Source organism: Euleptes europaea, chromosome 6 (genome assembly GCF_029931775.1).
Source record: "Euleptes europaea isolate rEulEur1 chromosome 6, rEulEur1.hap1, whole genome shotgun sequence".
Classification (NCBI taxonomy): Eukaryota; Metazoa; Chordata; class Lepidosauria; order Squamata; family Sphaerodactylidae; genus Euleptes; species Euleptes europaea.
The window spans coordinates 15,631,505-15,653,457 of NC_079317.1; the positions used below are offsets into that span (position 1 = coordinate 15,631,505).

Here is a 21,953-nt window from a genome sequence, read left to right on the forward strand (position 1 = left end):
CAAATTCTCAAAGGCTTCTCCCTCCCCTTCCTTTAAGGACGCGTCGGATTGGCAGATCTTAAGTCAATCATTCAAGCTCGTTGTTTTAGTTTAAGCTGATCAGTTTGATAAGGCTCCTGCTGCTTTGTCTGATGGATCTCATGCAGCAAAATCATCCAGTTCAATTAAGGGAGGAACACAGTTACCAGTAATATTTTCTTCTACCCCCTGTTATTCGATAACGCCAGTGAAGAACGAAAGATTCTTATCTACTCACTTGGGCGTCTGGAGGCAAGGTTCTAATCTTAATGTAGTCCTTATGATGTTTATAAGGTGCTGGAGGGTAGAGTCTAATGCCGAAGTTGCGCTCTGGTGATTTCAATCCCTTCGTGCCCACGGGATCAACGTCTGAATCTCCGGGGGACTTAATGAAGCTCCCTCGGAGTATTCAGGAGATCAAACCGCATAGATGGCTGCAGGGAATTCCTGCTTCCCAGCCCACTTGCAAGGGCTGGATTGGGGTGTGGTAAATCACCCCAAATTACACGCAAACTTGGATTCCCCCCAGGAGCCCCTGGGAGGACGTGGCACTCAGCCCAGCGTCAGCACCGGAAGTTCTAGCTATGCAAACGACGATTGCTAACGGCTATGCAAACGAAGAAACAGGCGAGTGGGGGGGGGAGGAATTTGTTTGGCTTCCTCCTCTTGCATGGGGACTGTGATTAGGCATTTTAAAGGTCGGATTTAAAAAAGGAGCTTTGCGCGAGCATCAAAATCGACCCTGCATAAATGGCCACCATGTTTTGCTTTTACAGTTTAGATCCCTATATAGTATCTCTGGCGGCATGGTATAGCCCGATCTCATCAGATCTCGGAAGTTATGCAGGGTCGGTACTCGGAAAGGAGACCGCCAAGGAAGACTGTTGGGAATTAGTATACAAGTTTTGTCTCTGCCAGGATTACAAAAAGAGTTAAATGTTTGTGTTTCATTTACATTGACTCAGGGGCATGGTGCTAGTCACTGGGCAAGTGTTGATTGGTCAGATCAAGAACTATTGGTCATGTGATGTTCTGGCGCGATTCTAGAAGCTTCAGTTGAACTGCCATTTTGGTTAAAAAGAGACTTACTTCTTTTCACTTCTTCTTCCTCTAGTAGAGAATGTTAACTATATTCTTTACTATGTTTTAAGCCTTAGAGCCTGTTAGCCACATGCTGGCAACAGTTTAGGAAGCAAATGGTAGATATGAGTTATTAATCTGTATTCCAAGTTTATCCTCTTTTTGACATAGTGTGTGTGTAAAGTGCCGTCAAGTCGCAGCCGACGTATGGCGACCCCCTTTTTTTGGGGGGGGGGTTTCATGGCAAGAGACTAACAGAGGTGGTTTGCCAGTGCCTTCCTCTGCACAGCAACCCTGGTATTCCTTGGTGGTCTCCCCTCCAAATAATAACCAGGGCTGACCCTGCTTAGCTTCTGAGATCTGAAGAGATCAGGCTAGCCTGGGCCATCCAGGTCAGGGCTTTTGACATAGTAAACCTCTATATTTACTGAAGGAAAGCAATGTGTCTTGAACTTTGTGTGTCTAATTTATGATCCACAAGATCACGATTTATCTCAACAAAGACTCTGCATCTCACTTGAAAGCCCCTTGCTGGGGTCACCATAAGTCCGTTGTGACTTAATAGCATTTTGCACACACACGTGCGCGCGCGCACACACACAGTATCTCCAGCTATTATGAAGTAGTTTCAAATTCACAAGAGGTTGGACAGGCAAGTAGGGCAGAGGGGCTGCTGTCTGAGAAACACAAATCTGAAACTGCCTGTGTGCATGATGGAACCACTTCCGCAGATTCTAAACTCAGAAGAACATTTACCTTTCTCTTCTCGGCCAAGTTAAGTTGGGGTTTGCCCAGGACGTAGGACAGCTTTGCAAGAGCAGCTTCAGGTGTCATATCTGCTCCTGGAATTACTCCCACATCCAGGAGTGTCTTTGGTCGACGATAAAAAAGAAACACAAACACGTGCTTGATTAATGAATTGTTTGTATGCATTTTTTGTAGGCTACTGTAATTTTTTGTTTACCTTTAAAATTTGTATTAAAAAAATAAACTAGAGCTGTTCAATCGACTTCTCTTGGAATGTGGCTTGATTCCTTGATGGCTCAGTTGTACAGCCTCTGCTTGGCATGCAGAAGGTCCCAGGTTCAATCCCCGGCATCTTCAGTTAAAGGGACTAGACAAGGAGGTGATGTGAAAGACCTCTGCCTGAGACCCTGGAGAGCCGCTGCCAGTCTGAGTAGGCAATACTGACTTTGATGGACCAAGGGTCTGATTCAGTATAAGGCAGCTTCATACGTTCATGTGTTCCTACACTCCTCAAATGGAATCAATAGAAAAGAGTCCAGTAGCACCTTGAAGACTAAAAAAATTTCTGACAGGGTATGAGCTTTCGTGAGTCACAGCTCACTTCTTCAGATACAGCTAGAATGTGAGTCCACGGGGCAAAAACGCATGGTCGCTTTAGCCTCCTTAATTCCTTGTTTCAGCCAGGATTTAGCCAGGATCGAACACAAGTTCGGCGAAACGCATGCGTTCGATCCTGGCTGAATCCTGGCTGAAACAGGGAATAAAGGAGGCTAAAGCGACCATGCGTTTTTGCCCCATCTATCCTTGAGAAGAGTGATTCTAGCTGTATCTGAACTATGACTCACAAAAGCTCATACCCTGCCAGAAGTTTTGTTAGTCTTTACAGCGCTACTGGACTCTTGCTCTTTTCTACTGCTGCAGACAGACTAACACGGCTACCCATCGTGGTCTATCCTCAAATGGAAGGGTGAGAATTAATTCTACTAACTAACCTCTTCACATCTTACATTCTGTAGCTGTATACCTAAGCTTGGAAAGTTCTAAACCTGAAAGGTGCGGATCAGGCAAACACCTGTATCACACAGATGGTGAGTTTTATTTTATTTACTTAATCTTTATTCTGCCTCTCATTCAAGGAGATGAGGGAAGCAGCATACATATGCCTCTCCTTTTATCCTCACAACCATGTGAGGTAGGTCAAAATGAAGATGTGTGACCGGCTGGCCCACAGTTATCCAGTGAACACATCAGAGGAGGGATCTGACTCCAACCTTAGCCCAAACCCCTACACTAGTGATCCCCAACATGATGCTCATGGGCATTGTGGAACTCCCTGCCCCAGGATGTGGTGATGGCTGCCAACTTGGAAGGCTTGAAGAGGGGAGTGGACATGTTCATGGAGGAGAGGGCTACCCATGGCTACTAGTCAAAATGAATACTAGTCATAATGCATACCTATTCTCGAAAAACAACAAGAAAAGAAGGGAGGGGGAACCAAATGGAACTCAACCAAAATGCTGATTCCAAACCGAAGAGGTTGAGCTGAAAAATGCTAAAATTACAAATATATAAATTTTAATAAGGTGCACAATCAAGTTAAAAACATAAGGCCTCTACCATAGGCAAGACTTTCACATTCAATATATACAAACATAAACACCTGCGATGTACAATCTTACATTGACCAAAGTAGGATCCAAAAAGGACCGAACACAATTATATCATTAGGATGTGTGCTAAATTATAACTCTAGGACTGACCACTGAGGAAGGCCTTCTCAGGCCGAAACGCGTCCTTTTTGGATCCTACTTTGGTCAATGTAAGATTGTACATCACAGGTGTTTATGTTTGTATATATTGAATGTGAAAGTCTTGCCTATGGTAGAGGTCTTAAAAACTTGATTGTGCACCTTATTAAAATTTATATATTTGTAATTTTAGCATTTTTCAGCATACCTATTCTCTCCAGGATCAGAGGAGCATGCATGTTATATTAGGTGCTGTGGAACACAGGCAGGACAGTGCTGCTGCAGTCGTCTTGTTTGGGGGCTTCCCAGAGGCACCTGGTTGGCCACTGTGTGAACAGACTGGTGGACTTGATGGGCCTTGGTCTGATCCAGCATGGCCTTTCTTATGTTCATCATGGTGTCCAACAGTGGGTTTTCTGTGCCCACTTCCTTCTTCCCCAAATGATCTCTGGCCCAAAGAAAAGAGTTGACCTCTGGTGTAGTTTCAGGTGGGTAGCCATGTTGGTCTGTAGAACAAAATTCAAGCCCGGTAGCCCCTTAGAGACCAACAAAATTTTCCAAGGTATAAGCTTTCATGAGTCAAAGCTCATTTCATCAGATGTAGGAGGTGCTTCCAAAGAGGCCAGAAGCCTTTACCTTTGTGTCTGCAGGAAGAACCCAAAAGTGCCCACAGGCTCAACAAACCATCACACCCCATTACTCCAGAGTGGTGTAGTGGTTAAGAGGATCTGGGAGACCAAGGTTCAAATCCCCACTCGTGCCCTGGAAGCTTGCTGGGTGACCTTGGGCCAGTCACACTCTCTCAGCCTAACCTACCTCACAGGGTTGTTGTAAGGATTAAAAAGGAGGAACGGAAACCGATGTAAGATACTTTGGGTACCCACAGGGGAGAAAGGCGGGAATCAAATAAATCAAATCAAATAAAGAAATAAACAAAATACTCCATGAAAGAGCTGGCATAGGCTTAGGGCAAAACCGGCAACAAACCTGAGTTTGCTGCTGAGAAATATGTGGAACAGCATTTAGCACATTGGCCATGATCATTACCACAGAAGTCCATAATTCAACTTCTAGCTGTGCCACACCTATGCAATAATTTTTTTTAATCACTGCAACTTCAATGCAAGACTCTTAACGAGCAACCCTCAAACTACACATACAACATCAGATCAGATTACAGGTAGCTGGTCCTATAGAATGATCCCATAATCTAGTAGTTTCACACTTTCACACTTTCAATGGGAACTACTTCAACTCATATTGAAGATGTACATCTGATACTTCTTGCTTTCATCTCTTTACATTATTACAGGGACGGATGCAACACTTCCTTTTCCTAGAGAAAATGTAAGTGTCAACACACTACTAGGAAAAGCCAAGGCAATAAAAAGAGCCTATCATTAGAAAGACAGCCACATTCCTAAGAGCTGGCCTATTAATTAAATGAGAAAGGCAAAGAGGAGATGTGCCTTTTCACGTCTCAATAGTCCACTGTAATGTCTGTTCCTTGGCTCTGTCAGCAACCAAAAGGGAGCCTGCAACCAAGAAATTAGGAGGAGATCGAGACTGGGAAGGGCAGCCATGAAGGAGCTAGAAAAGATCCTTAAGTGTAAACATGTGTTGCTGGTGACCAAGATCAAGATAACTCATACCAAAGTGTTCCTCATTACTATGTATATATGTGAAAGTTAGACAACGAAGACAGACGACAGGAAGAAAGTTGATTCGCTTGAAATGGTGTTGAATGAGAGTTTTAAGGATACCTGTGAGAGATCCCCTCTCTCTGAGTTTGCTTCTCCAAATCAAGGAACGGGTACTCAGGACTCCGGCCGCCGCATTGGTAGGGTCCCCCACCCCAACCTCCGTTCCTCCTCAACTGCCCACAGAATACTCGCAGTTTGCGGATGTCTTTGATGTTAGAGAATGTGACGAACTACCTCCCCACAGAGAGACGGACTGTGCCATCGAAATTGTGGGGGATGGCAAGCTGTCTAAAGGGAAGGTCTATCCCATGAGCCCTAGTGAGAAGGCGGTGTTACGGGACTATCTGGATGCCAACTTGGCGAGGGGTTTCATACGCCCTTCCAAAGCTCCTTATTCGGCCCCAGCCTTCTTTGTGAAGAAAAAAACGGGAGATCTAAGACTGTGTATTGACTTTCGTAGGCTAAACGCGGTCACCCAGTCTAACGCTTACCCTCTCCCTCTTATTCCCGACCTTCTAGCACAATTAAAGGAGGGCCGAATCTTCACCAAACTGGACTTGGTGGAAGCATACCACCGCATTCGCATTAAAGAAGGAGACGAACCCAAAACGGCCTTTTCCAGCTGTTTTGGAATGTTTGAATACCTAGTCATGCCTTTCGGACTTTCGGGGGCTCCCAGTGTGTTTATGCAATTGATTAATGAGGTTTTACATGATTTGCTGTTTCGGGGGGTGGTGGTATTTCTCGATGACATCCTTATTTACTCTGAAACCATGGAAGAACATGTGCGCCTAGTGCGAGAAGTGCTCCAGCGGCTGCGGGAGCACAAACTGTATGCTAAGGTATCCAAATGTGAGTTCCACCAACCTTCCATTACATTTCTTGGGTACGCGATTTCCCACCAAGGGTTAGAAATGGACCCCGCAAAGGTCCAAGCGGTGCGAGATTGGGAACCCCCCACTACCCGCCGCCAGCTTCAGCAGTTTTTGGGATTTGCTAACTTTTACCGGAACTTCATTCCCAACTTTGCCCAAGTTGCGCTTCCTCTCACTGCCCTGTTGCGTACCAAGGACAAGGGGGCTAGCGCCGCGCTTCCCTCAGCCCGTTTGCAATGGTCCCCCCAGTGCCAGCAAGCTTTTGAACGTTTAAAGCTGCTTTTTTCATCCGAACCCGTTTTGGCTCACCCGGATTGCACCAAGCCTTTTGTGGTGCAAGTGGATGCCTCGGATGTGGCCATGGGCGGGGCCCTATTGCAGAGGGATGAAGGGGGGCGGTTGAGGCCATGCGCCTACTTCTCCAAGAAGTTTTCCCAGTCCGAAATCAACTGGGCTATTTGGGAGAAGGAGGCGGCGGCGGTCAAACATGCCCTCACCATATGGAGGCACTTTTTAGAAGGTGCCGAACTGCCGTTTGAAGTGTGTACCGATCACAAGAATCTCGAGGCTCTCAAGGGAGCTAGAAAGCTCAACGCCAAACAAATTCGGTGGGCCCAATTCTTCGCAAAGTTCCGGTTCACCCTCAAGCATGTCCCTGGCAAAGAAAATGCCCTAGCCGACGCTTTGTCACGACTTCCCCAGTATCGCAACGATTTCGATCGCCCAATCGACTCCCTGTTCACTCCCGAGCAGCGAGGGGAGGTTCCTAGCTTAGCCGTCACTACCCGGTTCCAAGCCCAACAACCAGAGACCCCCCCTACGCTCAAAGGTATCCCGGAAGCCTTCCAACAGCGGCTCCGGGACGCCTCCTTACAGGAGGAGGAGCACCATCTCCTCCCCACTGGCTTGGAACGAACCAACACCTGGTGGGTGCAAGGGGGAAAACTGTATGTCCCATCCTCCCTTCGTAAAGAGGTATTGGGACTTGTACATGGTGCCAGGTTGGCGGGTCATTTCGGTTTCATAAAAACTCTTCACCTGGTACGGAGGCAGTTCTGGTGGCCCGGTATGAGATCCGATGTAGAGCTGTATGTGCGCAGCTGCCCCACTTGCGCCACAGCTAAAAGACGGATGGGAAAACCCCCAGGGCTTCTCAAACCGCTTGAGAACCCCTCCCGTCCCTGGGAAGTCATCGCCATGGATTTTATCACCGACCTACCTCCTAGTCGGGGAAAGACGGTTCTCTGGGTAATCACGGACCTCTTTTCCAAACAGGTCCATTTCGTTCCATGTGCAGGTCTTCCTTCAGCCCAGGGCTTGGCTAAACTGTTCGTCACACACGTCCTCAGGCTACACTCGATCCCGAGGAAGGTCCTCTCCGACCGGGGGGTCCAGTTTCTCCGGCACCACCGGTTCCTTCGGTGCCACAGGGGTAGTAGGGGTGTTTTCCTCGTCGCCTTGCATTCTGTCCCAAAAGGTACAGCAGCAGTCCGAGAGGCAAGGACTTGCAACTTAATGTGAGAGATCCCCTCTCTCTGAGTTTGCTTCTCCAAATCAAATGTTCAGACGGTGGTAAAGAAACAAAGGATTTATTGAAGACATCAGGAGATGAGACAGGCACAGGTAGAAAGTTGCAAGTGAGGGGCTATTCGGGTTTACAGAATATATTGACTCCAGGGCACTGGGGCACTGGGGTTCACACTTATTGTTATGGGAAGTTACAAGCTTGGCATAATACAAAACATCAGACGAGTCCCAGGAAGTCTGGTGAAGCTATCACACTTCCAAGGCCGCATCGGCCTGAGGGAGTACTGACAGGAAGAACAGCGGGGGGGAGGATACTTGGGGCAATCAGGCCTGGCGCCTGAGACCAGAAGGTGTGAACTGCTTTTACGAGTTCACTGATAACAAAGCAGGTGATGGGAAGCAGAGACACATAGACAGAGACCCTCACAATACCATGGACCGCCAAAAAGACAAATCGGTGGGTTCCAGATCAAATCAAGTCAGAGCTTTCCCTAGAAACTAAAATGACTAAACTGAGGCTTTTATACTTTGGTTACGTGAGAAGACAAGACAAAACTGGAGAAGACAATAATGCTAGGAAAAGTTGAAGGCAGCAGGAAGAGAGGAAGACCCAACATGAGGTGGATTGACTCAATGAAGGAAGCCACGACCGTCAACCTGCAAGACCTGAGCAAGGCTGTTAACGATAGGATGTTTTGAAGGACATTGATTCATAGGGTCGCCATGAGTTGGAAGCGGCATGATGGTGCTTACACACACTCACACACACACATGCAACCAATTTTTATTATTATGCATATACAGTATGCTGTGATAGTATCACAAGACTGTATAGCATTAATCAGAACAAAAATATGTAGGCGGGTATCTTTCATACAAAGAACTAGGAAGAGTATTTGTCTGCTTGTATGGGAAGGGAGACAACTCAGATTCAAATTTAGTACTTTTGATCCATCAGAGCCTTCTTCAAGATCCTACCTTCCCATCTCTCTTTTGAGAGTGGTGAAATACTTAAGCGATGTGAAAAAAAGTAATGGATGGTCAAATTTTCATAACCAAAACAATATCTGGACGTACTTGGTCTTTATAAGGATGAAGCATGACCGGATGATGACTGTATTATTTTGGAAATCCTTGAGCATACTTCAGACATGTTTGAACACATGAACACATGAAGCTGCCTTATACTGAATCACACCCTTGATCTATCCAAGTGACTATTGTCTACTCAGACTGGCAGCAGCTCTGCCGGGTCTCAGGCAGAGGCCTTTCACATCACCTACTTGCCTGGTCCCTTTAACTGGAGATGCCGGGGACTGAACCTGGGACCTTCTGCATGCCAAGCAGATGTTCTACCACTGAGCTACTTCCCTTCCCCTTATGTGTTTAAGTGGTTTAAGGGCTGCCATATATGTTTGGGTGTGACAGGTATGAATGTCCACAGGTCTTCAAGATAACGAAGATGACTGAAAAACCCTAGTACATACTCATCCCTCCCAAATATTTGATGGTGCGCTGGGATCTTGATCAGATGTCTCCAGAAAGCTTAAAACGAGTGGCAGACTTAATGTCATTTTCAGCCCAGCCCTGATATGATCTGAAGAGTTGGGTGGGGACCAGGTTTAAGTGGTAGTGTCAAGTCTTGAAGTTGGGACTTGCAGTTTAATGCCTTGTTTTTTTTATTATGCCCCAAATTTGACTAGCCACTTCCACCAGTTAATGCCTAAACTGGGCACACAATTTTCATGCCTAACTAATCATCTTTAACTATTTCAATTTATTCATCGCCAACCTTAAAGTTGAGTAATTCTCCAGTATTCATTACTTTTGTCTTCTTGATGTTCAGCTGTAATCCTGCTTTGGCACTTTCTGCTTTAATCTTCATCAGTAGCCGTTTCAAGTCTTCACTATTTTCTGCCAGTAATGTGGTATCATCTGCATATCTTAAATTGTTAATGTTCCTTCCTCCAATTTTCACTCCGCCTTCACATGAACACATGAAGCTGCCTTATACTGAATCAGCCCCTTGGTCCATCAAAGTAAGGATTGTCTACTCAGATTGGCAGCAGCTCTCCAGGGTCTCAGGCAGGGGTTTTTCACATCCCCTACTTGCCTAGTCCCTTTAACTGGAGATGCCGGGGATCGAACCTGGGACCTTCTGCATGCCAAGCAGATGCTCTACCACTGAGCCACAGCCCCTTCATCTAAATCTAATCCAGCTTTGTGTGTGTGTGTGTGTGTATAAAAAATACAATTTGGTCTTGCGGCACTTCATCAACTTATTGAAACTGAACTTAGAATTTCCAACAAGACTGTTACTTCTTCTCTTTGGAATTACTATCTTAGATTTATAGATCAGATATAATCGTTCAGAACTATACAATATATGTAATATACGATAACACATTACTTATATTATACTATGCTGACAGGTTAAAATATATAACAGTAGATTTGTATAACAATGTTCATGTTCTACTAAGTACTTATTCCATAAGTCGATTAAAAGGTTTGGTATATAATATTAGTATTTTACAATAATAATTAAGTATTGTAGTCTCAGGTCTTCTCCACCCTTTATAAGGCTTATTTCTTTCTAGATTTATAAATGATTTATTAGTATAAGTCAGAAGGTATAGAATGATTTAGATCTGCTCCAAATAGTAATGGATGATGGTCTTGTCGTAGGTATTGAGTACTGTGTATGTATAATGTGTGTGTTTTTTCTTCTTTTGTGTTGTTTTGAAAAATATATTTTTTTAAAAAAAGACTATTACTTCTTTGTGGAACCAGCATAAGGACCTGAGAACGCTGGCTGATTATTTCATTTTACACCTGATGTATCTAGTTAAATGGACCCTAGCCCACAAGAATTGAAGCTTCAATAAATCTGTTTTTAAGTAAGGCATCGCGGGGTACTTTTTTCACTGCAACAGTCCAACATGACTAACTCAATGGAAATTCCGTATCTATACAATTTTATAATTCAACCTACAGATACAAATTTATTTCTTTAAAATGTGTTCGTATTTCCTTCCCAACTGAAAACATTTACATTTATCTCCCAACCCAAACAAACTGTGATGATCCAATAGACCAGGGGTGGGGAACGTAAGGCCCGGGGGCTGTATAAGGCCTGCGAAATCATTTGGTCTGGCCCTTTATGGATCCTGGCAGATCTCTAGCTCAGAAGGATGCTGCCCTGCCTGAATCTTTTGATCCCAGCTGCAGACAGCAGAGCTCAAAAGCGAGTCACTCTATGTGGCAGATACTCGAAGCAGTCTCCGGTTGTGCCTCTTGGCTAAATGTTTGACCAAATATAGCAGGCTAATTTTTAAGTTGATAATTTTGTATGGCCCACGAATGATGTTATAAATATCCAAATGGCCCTTGGCAGAAAAAAGGTCCCCCACCCCTGCAATAGACCCTAACCACAAACACAACGCTACATAGGCAGTGGACAGCCCTATCGTTTTTCTCACCTTTCCTGTGGCATACACTAAAGACACAGCTCCTCGCAGACACTGGGTGCAGTTCAGTATCACGACATCACGATCGGTCGCCTTCTTCAGCTCCTCTAGTAAATCTGGGCGGTTATTGGGGGCGTTCCCACTTCCGTAGGTCTCAAGCACAACCCCCTCCATTGGGCTCTGAAGAAATGCCTTCACCTGTGTGAGAGAAAAACATGGTCAGAAGCCTCCCTTCCAAACCCACCTTTCTCCAGTGTGCAAACACACACCCTATCCTACGAAGCCTAACCTGCCACTGGAACGAATACATGTGCTTCCCCTGTTTATCCCAATTTCCACCTCTCTTCCTTTGCTTTATTTTCTTCCCCATGTCATATTGTTGTTATTTCATTTATAACCCACTTTCTCCCCAATGACACGAGCCCTGTGGTGCAGTGATAAGCTGCAGTACTGCAGTCAAAAGCTCTGCTCATCACCTGAGTTCGATCCCGACGGAAGTCAGTTGCAGGTAGCCGCTCAAGGTTGACTCAACTTCCATCCTTCCAAGGTTGGTAATATGAGTACCCAGCTTGCTGGGGGTAAAGTGTAGACAACTGGGGAAGGCAATGGCAAACCGTAAACATAGTCTGCCTAGCAAAAGTTGGGATGTGACGTCACCCCATGGGTCAGTAATGACCCGGTACCTTGACCTTTTTCTCCCCAATGGGAACCCAAAATGACTTACAAAGTTCTCCTCACCAACATTACAACATTCTAAACCAAAGTCACCCAGCAAGCTTATATGGCAGAGTGGGGATTCGAACCTGGGACTCCCAGACACTAGTCCAACTACAACACCACACTGGCTCCATACTACGGATAATAAATTGCTTGTGCAGTGCGCTGTTTTCTTGTACTAGGAAAAAACGCCATGAGTGCTGAAGGGACAACTAAACAATAACAGTTTTAGAATTCAGCATCCAACTGTCAGTCCTTGTACATTTGGAGAAGATGGCTGTGATTACAAAGAGCCAGCACAGGTTCCTCAAGAACAAGTCATATCAGACTAACCTTTTTTACTACTTTTTTGGATCAGGGGAATGCTGTGGATATAGTTTATCTTGATTTCAGTAAGGCTTTTTGATAAGGTTCCACATATTTTTGATAACAAGTTGATAAAATGTGGTTTGGATCCTACTACTGTTAGGTGGATGTCTAACTGGTTGACAGATCGCACCCAAAGAATGCTTGTTAATAGTTTCTCATCCTCTTGGAGAAGAGTGACAAGTGGAGTGCCTCAGGGATCTGTCCTGGACCCTGTGTTGTTCATCTTTATAAATGACTTAGATGAGGGAATAGAGGGGATGCTCATTAAATTTATCACAGAGAGGATGGAGCAGAGTTGTTTTCTGTTGCCCCAGAAGGTCAGACCAATAGGTTGAAATTAAATCAAAAGAGTTTGCAGCTAAACATTAGGAAGAACTTCCTGATAGTTCGAGTGGTTCCTTGGTGGAACAGGCTTCCTCAGAAGGTGGTGGGCTCTCCTTCTTTGGAGGTTTTGAAGCAGAGGCTAGATGGCCATCTGATAGCAATGCTGATTCCATGACTCACTATGAATTTAAGCAGATCATGAGAAGAAGGCAAGAAGGGATGAGCCAGTGCTAGACTCTTGTGGCCCTTTCTTATATGCCCAGGGTATTTCCAATTGCCACTCTGGGGTCAGGAAGGAATTTTCCTTCAGGCCAGATTGGCCCAGTGATCCTGAAGGTATTTTGGCTTTCTCAGGGCATAAAACAGGGGTCACTGGGGGGAGTGGGGGGAGGTAGCTGTGAATTTCTTGATTTATGCAGGGGGTTAGACTAGATGACCCTTGAGATACCTTCCAGCTCTGCGCTTCGATGTTTCAAATCCAAAGTATATCATGTCACAGAATTTTGGTTTTCTTTATGCGTTTTTTTTTTAATCACCATCATAGGAAGAAGCCAGCTCTTGAAAAGATTTAGAGTATTTGGGGTCTTACTGTCCGAATGTAGTACAGCTTTTCATTCTCAGGGTCAATCCTGAAAGTACGGATAATCACAAGCATGCCTTTGAACAGGATAATAAATCTAATGACACAGCTCATAGGGAATCTAGATAACGGGGTGTTCAGATATTTTACCCCAAAAAAGAATACGGAGTTATTTTTTTCATAATGGGGGAGCAGGTAATGCTAGTATTTACCTGCCTCTATCCCACAGGATGGGATATCTATACATAAAAATTCATAGGAAAAAACACAATGAAGGAAGAGATGAGCTGAAACAGACACTTGGTCAGCACTGATGGTTTGTAGTAGACAAGGTATTATGTGCCAGAGATGCAACTCATGTGCACATTTTGATTATAATGAGGGAGGGGGCATCAAGCCCACTGTTTAGGACAGGCAGTGATAACTTGATAAAAATAATTAAAACAGTGGTTAGGAGAGGCTTGGTGTAGTGGCCAAGCAGTGGTTTGGACCGGTGGACTCTGATCCGAAGAACCGGCTTTGATTCCCCACTCCTCCACATGGGCGGCGGAGGCTAATCAGGTGAATTGTCTTTGTTTACCCACTCCTCCACATGAAGCCAGCTGGGTGACCTTGGGCTAGTCACAGCTCTCTCAGCCCCACTTTCCTCACAGGGTGTCCGTTGTGGGGAGGGGAAGGGAAGGTGATTGTAAGCCGGTTTGATTCTCCCTTAAGCGGTAGAGAAATTCGGCATATAAAAACCAACTCTTCTTCTTCTACTAATCTGGAGATCCAGGTTTGATTCCCCACTCCTCCACATGAGCAGCAGACACTAATCTGGTGAACCGGGTTGGTTTCCCCACTACTACTCATGAAGCCTGCTGGGGGACCTTGGGCCAATCACAGTTCCCTCCAAACTCCCCCAGCCCCAACTACCTCACAAGGTGTCTGTTGTGGGGAGGGGAAGGCGATTATAAGCCGCTCTGAGACTCCTTAAAGGTCTAGAAAAGCGGGTTATAAAAACCAGCTCTTCTTATTCCACGAATACTATGGGATTGCTGATTAAAAATAAATAGCACAAAAGCACTCTGGGAGCGGCTTGGTAATACCAGGGTCTTTTCTTGCTGCTAGTTACTCGTAATCTGCACTCCTACACTTTGGTGTCATCATACGTTTTCCTTCTTGAGATGCTTCTAGGCACCGTGGTGTAGTGGTTAAAGTGTCAGACTAGGCTCTGGGAAACCCACTCTGCCACGGAAACCTGCTGGGTGACCTTGGGCCTGTCACACTCTCTCAGCCCCACCTACCTTACAGGGCTGCTGTGAGGATAAAACAGAGGAGAGGAGAATGATGTAAGACCCTTTGGATCCCCATTGGGGAGAAAGGCGGGATATAAAGTAAATAAATAAACTGAGGCAGGAGGAATTTACCGCTGCGGTGGTGATCCCTGGGAAGATCCGCAGTATCCCAACATTGCTGTTCATGTTGGTGTGGACCTCAAACTTCTTGGTGGTATTGGATCTCCATACGGTTTCCCAGTTAACTGTTAGTATAACAAAGAAAACACAGAATACTTACATTTTATGGGCTTTCCTGACCACCTCAATTTAAAGCACACTTTCCTACCCCCGAAGCCTTGACCATAAACTTTTTCAGGCCAAGCAACGCATGATTTCAGGGAGCACCGATGTGCAATTTTACTATACATAGACGCCACCAAGGAATCTGATGTAGATTAGGGTCACAAAACAGGGGTGAAGTTATTAGCTGTTCTCCCTGTTGAACCTGATACCCCTGGTTTGTTTTTAGCTATGCTAGGGAAAGACAGGCATAGTATAGGCACCCTTCTTCCTCAGTAGCCCAGGAGACCAACTCCAATCAGGAAACTGACACATGGGGAAGAGTTAATAATCTTCCAGTGTAACAACCTTGAGCCAGCATGGTGCAGTGGGTTAAGGTGTCGGACTAGGATCTGGGAAACCCAGGTTTGAATCCCAACTCTGCCATGGAAGCTTACTGGGTGACCTTGAGCCAGTCACACACTCTCAGCCTTGACCCTGGCAAGTATTTGGATGGGAGACCTCCAAGGAATACCAGGGGTGTGAAGCAGAAACAGGAAACAGCAAACTACCTCCGAATATCTCTTGCCTTGAAAACCCTATGGGGTCGCCATCAGTCAGCTGTGACTTGACAGCCAAAACAAAAATTGCAACCTCAGTTGGTGGGGGGGGAGGTTTATAGTAGCTTTTTAGGCCTGAATTATGTCTGTGAACATAGATGCCACTGCTGTCTCTGGTTTGGCCCTTGTCTCATGCGACCTCCGTATGTGTATGTGTGCGTGTGTTCAAACTGCCATCAAGTTGCAGCCAACTTATGGAAACCCAGTAGGGTCTTCAAGGCAAGAGGCTAACAGAGGCGGTTTGCCATTGCCTTCATAGAATCATAGAATTTGAAGGGGCCACCAGGGTCATCTAGTCCAATTCCCTACACAATGCAGAAAATTCACAACCACCTCCCTCCACAGCCCCAGTGACCCCCTACTCCAAGCCCAGAAGATCGGGGGGAACCCTCCAGGATCCCTGGCCAATCTGGCCGGGAGGAAAATTGCTTCCTGATGCCAAAGTGGCAATCGGCATTAACCTGGCCATGTAAGAAAGGGCCACAAGAGCCAAACACTGACGCAACCCTTCCTGCCCTCCCTCTCATGATCTAACTAACTTCACAGAATCAGCATTGCTGACAGATGGCCATCTAGCCTCTGTTTTAAAACCTCCATCTCTGTTTTCCCCAGTGTTTTTCTCTGTCCAGCTCAGTATTTAGGGGAGGGGCTGTGGCTCAGTGGTAGTGCACCTGCTTGATAGGCAGAAGGTCCCATGTTCAATCTCCAGCATCTCCAGCTAAAGGAACCAGGCAAGTAGGTGATGTGAAAGACCTCTACCTGAGACCCTGGAGAGCCGCTGCCGGTCTGAGTAGACAATACTGACTTTGATGGACCGAGGGTCTGATTCAGTATAAGGCAGCTTCAAGTGTTTAAAAACCTCCTCAGCATAGCAACCCTGGGGGTCTCCCATCCAAATATTATCACATCCATAGCGATTCCTTGGTGGTTTCCCACTGAAATACCAACCAGGGCAGACCCTGCTTAGCTAACAAGATCTGATGAGATCGGGGCAGCCTGGTCCATTCAGGTCAGGGCATAACCTCCATGCCACCTTGAAAGCTGCTCCTAAACATCAACAGACTCCCAAAGATCAGTGTGGGATGCAGCAGAAGAAGGGACTGTGTGCAAACTACAGAGCCCCCCCCTCCCCATGCCCAAGCAGAAGTGCCATCTGCTCACTGATGGACTTCGATCCAATCCAACGGGTGTGGTGCTCCCTCCCGTGAGAATTTAACAAGCCGCCGAATTTTGACATAGGCCATACTCACAGACTAATCTGCAAGGGTAATGTCACAGTTCGGCGCTACTGAACCATTCGGTGTGCAGTATTTTAGGCGCTTTGCGCGAGGATGGCATGAAGGCGCTCTAGTGTATAAAAACACATTCTGATATTTCAATCCCAACTTCCTCTGACTGAACAAGGGCACCTCTATTACCATGCGCCTTGGGAGGGGGGAAGGAAGAAACCCTCAGCAAAGCCACCTTGCCAGGCGTCGACGCAACACATATTTCACACATGTTTAAAAGACAGATGTTGTTACTCTTACCACTAATCATCTCTGGAGTTTATAATGCAGTTACTAGTGATTAAATAAAATGGCAATGATTCAATTAAGAGTGATTATATGTTTCAAACCAGATGCCAGCAGTTTAACTAATAGTCACTCTTGAGTTCCATTACTAAATGCCAAATCGTTCATTATTAATTCTGGGGAAGCTCGCTCACTATTCCATGCATTGCCAACAACAGCACGTAAATAATCCGGAAAGACTGGCAGGGTTGCCGCATCCAGAAAGACGTGGGCACACATCAATCCCGCGCATGGAGCAATTCATTCCAGCTACACAATGGTGGGAACGTACAAAAACGTCTGGCTAAGGAGGAGTCTGGAAAAGCAGGAGTACTCTTTGTGTCGTTTTAATTAGTAACTTTTTTTACGGGGCACTTTAAAAAAGGTAAGTAGGTGCATGTCCCATTCATGCCTACGAAATACATATTGCTAGGGAGCACATGTCATAACTTCGGCCATTTGGAACGCAGCGCTAAGGGCAGAAATAGCTTGCGCTGAGGTTAGCAGGATGGGCATCCACGCAGACAATGTTCAGGATTCAGTCTTGCTCTGCGAACATAAAAACAGCCGTGCTGGATCAGACCAGTGGTCCACCTAGTCCAGCCACCTGTATCACACATTGGCCAATGTTGTGAGGATAAAATGGGTTTGTTTCCCCACGTCTCCACAGGAAACCTGCTGGATGACCTTGGGCTAGTCATAGTTCTCTTAGAACTCTCTCAGCCCCACCTACCCCACAAGATGTCTGTTGTGGGGGGAGGGGAAGGGAAGGCGATTGTTAGCTGGTTTGATTCTCCTTAAAAGGTAGAGAAAATCGGCATATAAAAACCAGCTCTTCTTCGAGCCCGAGCAGATAGTGGCTTGGGTTAGCGACTAGGACCTGGGAGAGCCAGAGTCAACTTCCCCACTCAGTTATGAAGCTCACTGTCAGGCCTTTGGCCACTCACTTTCTCTCAGCCTAACCTACCTCATAGGGTTGTCATTCGAGGCAAAATGGAGGAAGAGAGAACCGTCTGCGCTAACCCCTATTCCTTGGTGGGAGGGGTGAAATAAAAAAAACACACGCGAAAGATAGGAAGCAACAAAATAATCGTCACAACAGCATGACATTTTCCAAATAGGTACACACAGAATCTCATCTAGCCAACTGCTTTGTTAGTAATAGTTTTAACAGATTTTTTTCCCAGATGCAACGCAACAAACTCCCAGTAACCTGTTCTGACTTGGACAGGCAGAGATTGTAAAAGAGCTTTTAGCTGATGGAGGATACTCCTTTGCATTATGCAAATCTGAACATCAATCTCATCGTCATGAACTAAGATAAGGGTACAGCGGATTTTGTTCAATAAAAGCAAGCCTTTATATATATCTCTCTCTCTCTCAAAAGAAAGTTTGGCTGCAAACCCAAACATACTTAACTGAGACCTATCCAAATCAATGGGACTGAGTTCTGAGCAGACATGCTTAGGAACACATTGAAAAATAATCGATAAAAAGGTTCACTGCACACATGTATCTCAGAACTGCTTTACTCTTTCCAAATGCAGTGAACAAATTTGCTATCAAGTGTCTGAACCTAACACATCACACACTGCTTTCCCATTCCAGTTTCCACGGGTCAGAAGAGGATAAAGCAGCAAAAAGTTGGCTAGCCCAATCTTGTCAGATCTCAGAAGCTAGGTGGGATTGGCACTGGTAAATATTTAGATGGGAGACCACCAAGGAATTGCAGGGTTGTTATGCAGAGGAAGGCAATGGCAAACCACCTCTGTAAGTCTCTTGCCTTGAAAACCCTACGGGGTCACCATAAGTCAGCTGTGACTTGACAGCATTTTACACACACACAGTTTAGGCTGGGGCAACAGCAACAGAGGGTAAAGTACCGCCAAGTCACAGCCGACTTATGGTAACCCATTAGGGCTTTCAAGGCAAGAGACTAACAGAGGTGGTTTGCCACTGCCTGACTCCGCATAACACAGGTATTCTTTGATGGCAGGACCGACCCTGCTTAGCTTCTGAGATCTGATGAGACCAGGCTAGCCTGGGCCATCCAGGTCAAGGCATGCCCTCCTTACAGTAGATAAAATTAATACTTTAGAGCTGAGAATTTTCAAAACTAGATTTTTATGGCAAGGCCTCAGAATCCAGAGTAAGCTCTTAATTTTTTTTAAAAAAAGACAGAGTCACATCCTAGCATTTAGTTAACGTTAGCACCTTCCTCAGGTGAGCAGAACCTTCCTCTTGCGTTGCACCAAGGTCCATGGTGCCACAGGAAAGGTGCCAAATAATCCACTGAGTAGGAGAGGGAATGGGAGCAAACAACCCATTGAGTAGGAAAGGGAAATGTATCTGGTTGAAGTCAAGGGCTCCAGAGCCCATTCAGCGTGGTGTAGTGGTTAAGAGCCAGCATGGTGTAGTGGTTAAGAGTGGTGGTTTGGAGTGGTGGACTCTGATCTGGAGAACTGGGTTTGATTCCCCGCTCCTCCACGTGAGCGGTGGAGGCTAATCTGGTGAACTGGATTTGTTTCCCCACTCCTACTCATGAAGCCAGCTGGGTGACATTGGGCTAGTCACAGTTCTCTTAGAGCTCTCTCAGCCCCATCTACCTCACAGGGTGTCTGTTGTGAGGAGGGGAAGGGAAGGTGATTGTAAGTCGGTTTGATTCTCCCTTAAGTGGTAGAGAAAGTCGGCATATAAAAACCAACTCTTCTTCTTCTTCTTCTTCAGTACGCACAAACTCCACGCTCGTTAAGGAAACCCCTGCCATGCAAGCCAAGCTCCTTGGCCAAGGACCCTCTCTCTGAAGGGAGGAGCAATTTCACTAATCCAAGCATGTTCTAGAAAGCAGCCAGGCTTTTTTGGTTAGGCAACCGGCTGGAGCCACGCTTGCGGTACAGGTTTGAACTCATTCATTTACAGGAGTGCAGTGGCTCAAAGAAGCGACGCCTCTCTAAGGAGGGGTGACCAAATTCCAGGTTACGAAATCAAACCTGAAAGGCAACTTTCACAAGATCCACGCTCCAGACAAACAGTGACGCCGGCACCCCGCCCCTGACCCTGCGAGGCGAAAAGCAAACCAGCCCCATTACGTCAGAGTATGCCAACTTCTGTTCTGAAGGTAGGGAGGCAGCCGAGAGGTGGACAATCTTGAGCGGCCGATAGGTGGAAGTCCGCGGGAGAGAAACGAGGTTGATGTGGCAGCCTTTCCTTCTTTCAAGCTCCCTTGACCAACAGTTCTTGAGCAGTAAAAGGGGAGCCTTATTTCTTTAAAGAAAATATGGTGGATAGATTTGTGGCTACCGCCAATGTTGTTCTTGGATCTCTATCCGCCAGTAAAAAGGGGACTGTTTTATCTTTTATCTTTTGGCCAAGATGACCAGCAGTTAATTAGAAAGGGGCTAGGGGATGAGCCTGAACAATTTATTTTCCCCTATTTATATATAAGAGCCCCATGGCACAGAGTGGTAAGCTGCAGCACTGCAGTCCAAGCTCTGCTCACGACCTGAGTTCGATCCCAACGAAGTCGGGTTCAGGTAGCCGGCTCAAGGTTGACTCAGCCTTCCGAGGTCGGTAAAATGAGCACCCAGCTTGCTGGGGGTAAAGCGTAGACGACTGGGGAAGGCAATGGCTAACCACCCCATAAATATAGTCTGCCTAGTAAACGTCAGGATGTGACATCACCCCATGGGTCAGGAATGACCCGGTGCTTGCACAGGGGACTACCTTTACCTTTTTATTTATATAACAGATACTCAAAAGATAAGACAGTTAATGCAGCAGGTGGTGTAGAAGCTCAGTCCACAACGGGGACTCAAGCGGCTTCCAACGTTCTCACCTTCACCATTTTATCCTCACCGCAGCCCCATGAGGCCGAGAGTGTAGATGGCTGGCTCAATGTCACCCAGCGAGCTTCCACAGCAGAGTGGGGATTCGAACCTGGGTCTCCCAGATCCAAGCCACCCAACCCTACCCCGTGCTTTTATATTTTGTAAGCTACTCTGGACCCCCACTGGGGAGAAAAGCAGGGTTAACATACTTGGAGCAAATAATTTTGGTCAAGAATGATGCACATTCAAAATGTTTTCCAATTGATTAAAGGTAGTATTCAGTGAGCTGACTGTACTGATCTAGTATGGTGTAGGACAGGGGTAGGAGAACTGCGGCTCAAGAGCCGCATGCGGCTCTTTGGCCCCTTGAGTGCAGCTCTGGGCTGCAGGATCGCGGCCGCCCACCCGAGAGAAGCCACCTTCCCCGGGCGCGGAGGGGGGGGGCTGGCTTCTTTCGGCGGAGGATTGGGGCTGCACGTCGCGGCGGAGGAGAGCCTGGTGTCCCTTCCCTGCTCTGGCTCTGCGCGCACGCAGAAGTCCCGCAAAAGTTCTCTGCCTTTCCTAATATCTGGATGTCTTAATGTCATACCTAATTAGCTATCCCAGAATCCCAGACGGTGAACAACGCTTGCTAAGAGCAGAAGATAATACTGGAATTGACAGGGTTCTGCCTGGCCTGCCAGTATCTGACTGAAACAAGGAAGGAGTGAGCCGACTCCCTGAGTGTCTGAATCGCATCATCTTCTACTTTTAGTTACCTCGCTCCCAGTCCTGGAAGTCTGCCATAGTCTTCTTGATCATCTCTGGTCTGGGATTGCTGTCTTGCTTTTTGCTTTTTGGTGGAGTTCCTGAGCCCCATCATTTGTCACAGAGAGTCAGACAAAACCAGTACATCTTCTCTTGCCAACTTGGAAGGCTTTAAGAGGGGAGTGGACATGTTCATGGAGGAGAGGAGTATTAGGAAGAATTTTCTAACAGTCAGAGCGGTTCCTCAGTGGAACAGACTTCCTTGGGAGGTGGTGAGCTCTCCTTCCCTGGAGGTTTTTAAGAAGAGGCTAGATGGCCATCTGTCAGCAATGCTGTTTCTATTACCTTAGGCAGATCATGAGAGGGGGGGGCATCTTGGCCATCTTCTGGGCATGGAGTAGGGGTCACTGGGGGTACTGAACTTGAATCTAGCTCTTCTACTAGAGACCAACAAGGCTACCCTATGAAACTATCTTCTGACAAAGGGAGCTCCGACTCTCAAAAGCTCTA

At 46.3% G+C, this 21,953-nt stretch overlaps 1 protein-coding gene across 1 annotated transcript in view; it reads right to left on the reverse strand.

Moving 5' to 3' along the window:
- Positions 1 to 21,953, reverse strand: part of ASPG (asparaginase) — a 72,528-nt gene that overhangs the window by 28,784 nt on the left and 21,791 nt on the right. Inside the window, exons 7-9 of the mRNA XM_056851248.1 lie at positions 14,568 to 14,680; positions 11,181 to 11,366; positions 1,855 to 1,968 (exon numbers count right to left, since the gene is read on the reverse strand). Of these exons, the coding sequence (XP_056707226.1) occupies positions 1,855 to 1,968; positions 11,181 to 11,366; positions 14,568 to 14,680 (413 nt within the window). The remainder of the gene's footprint in view (positions 1 to 1,854; positions 1,969 to 11,180; positions 11,367 to 14,567; positions 14,681 to 21,953) is intronic.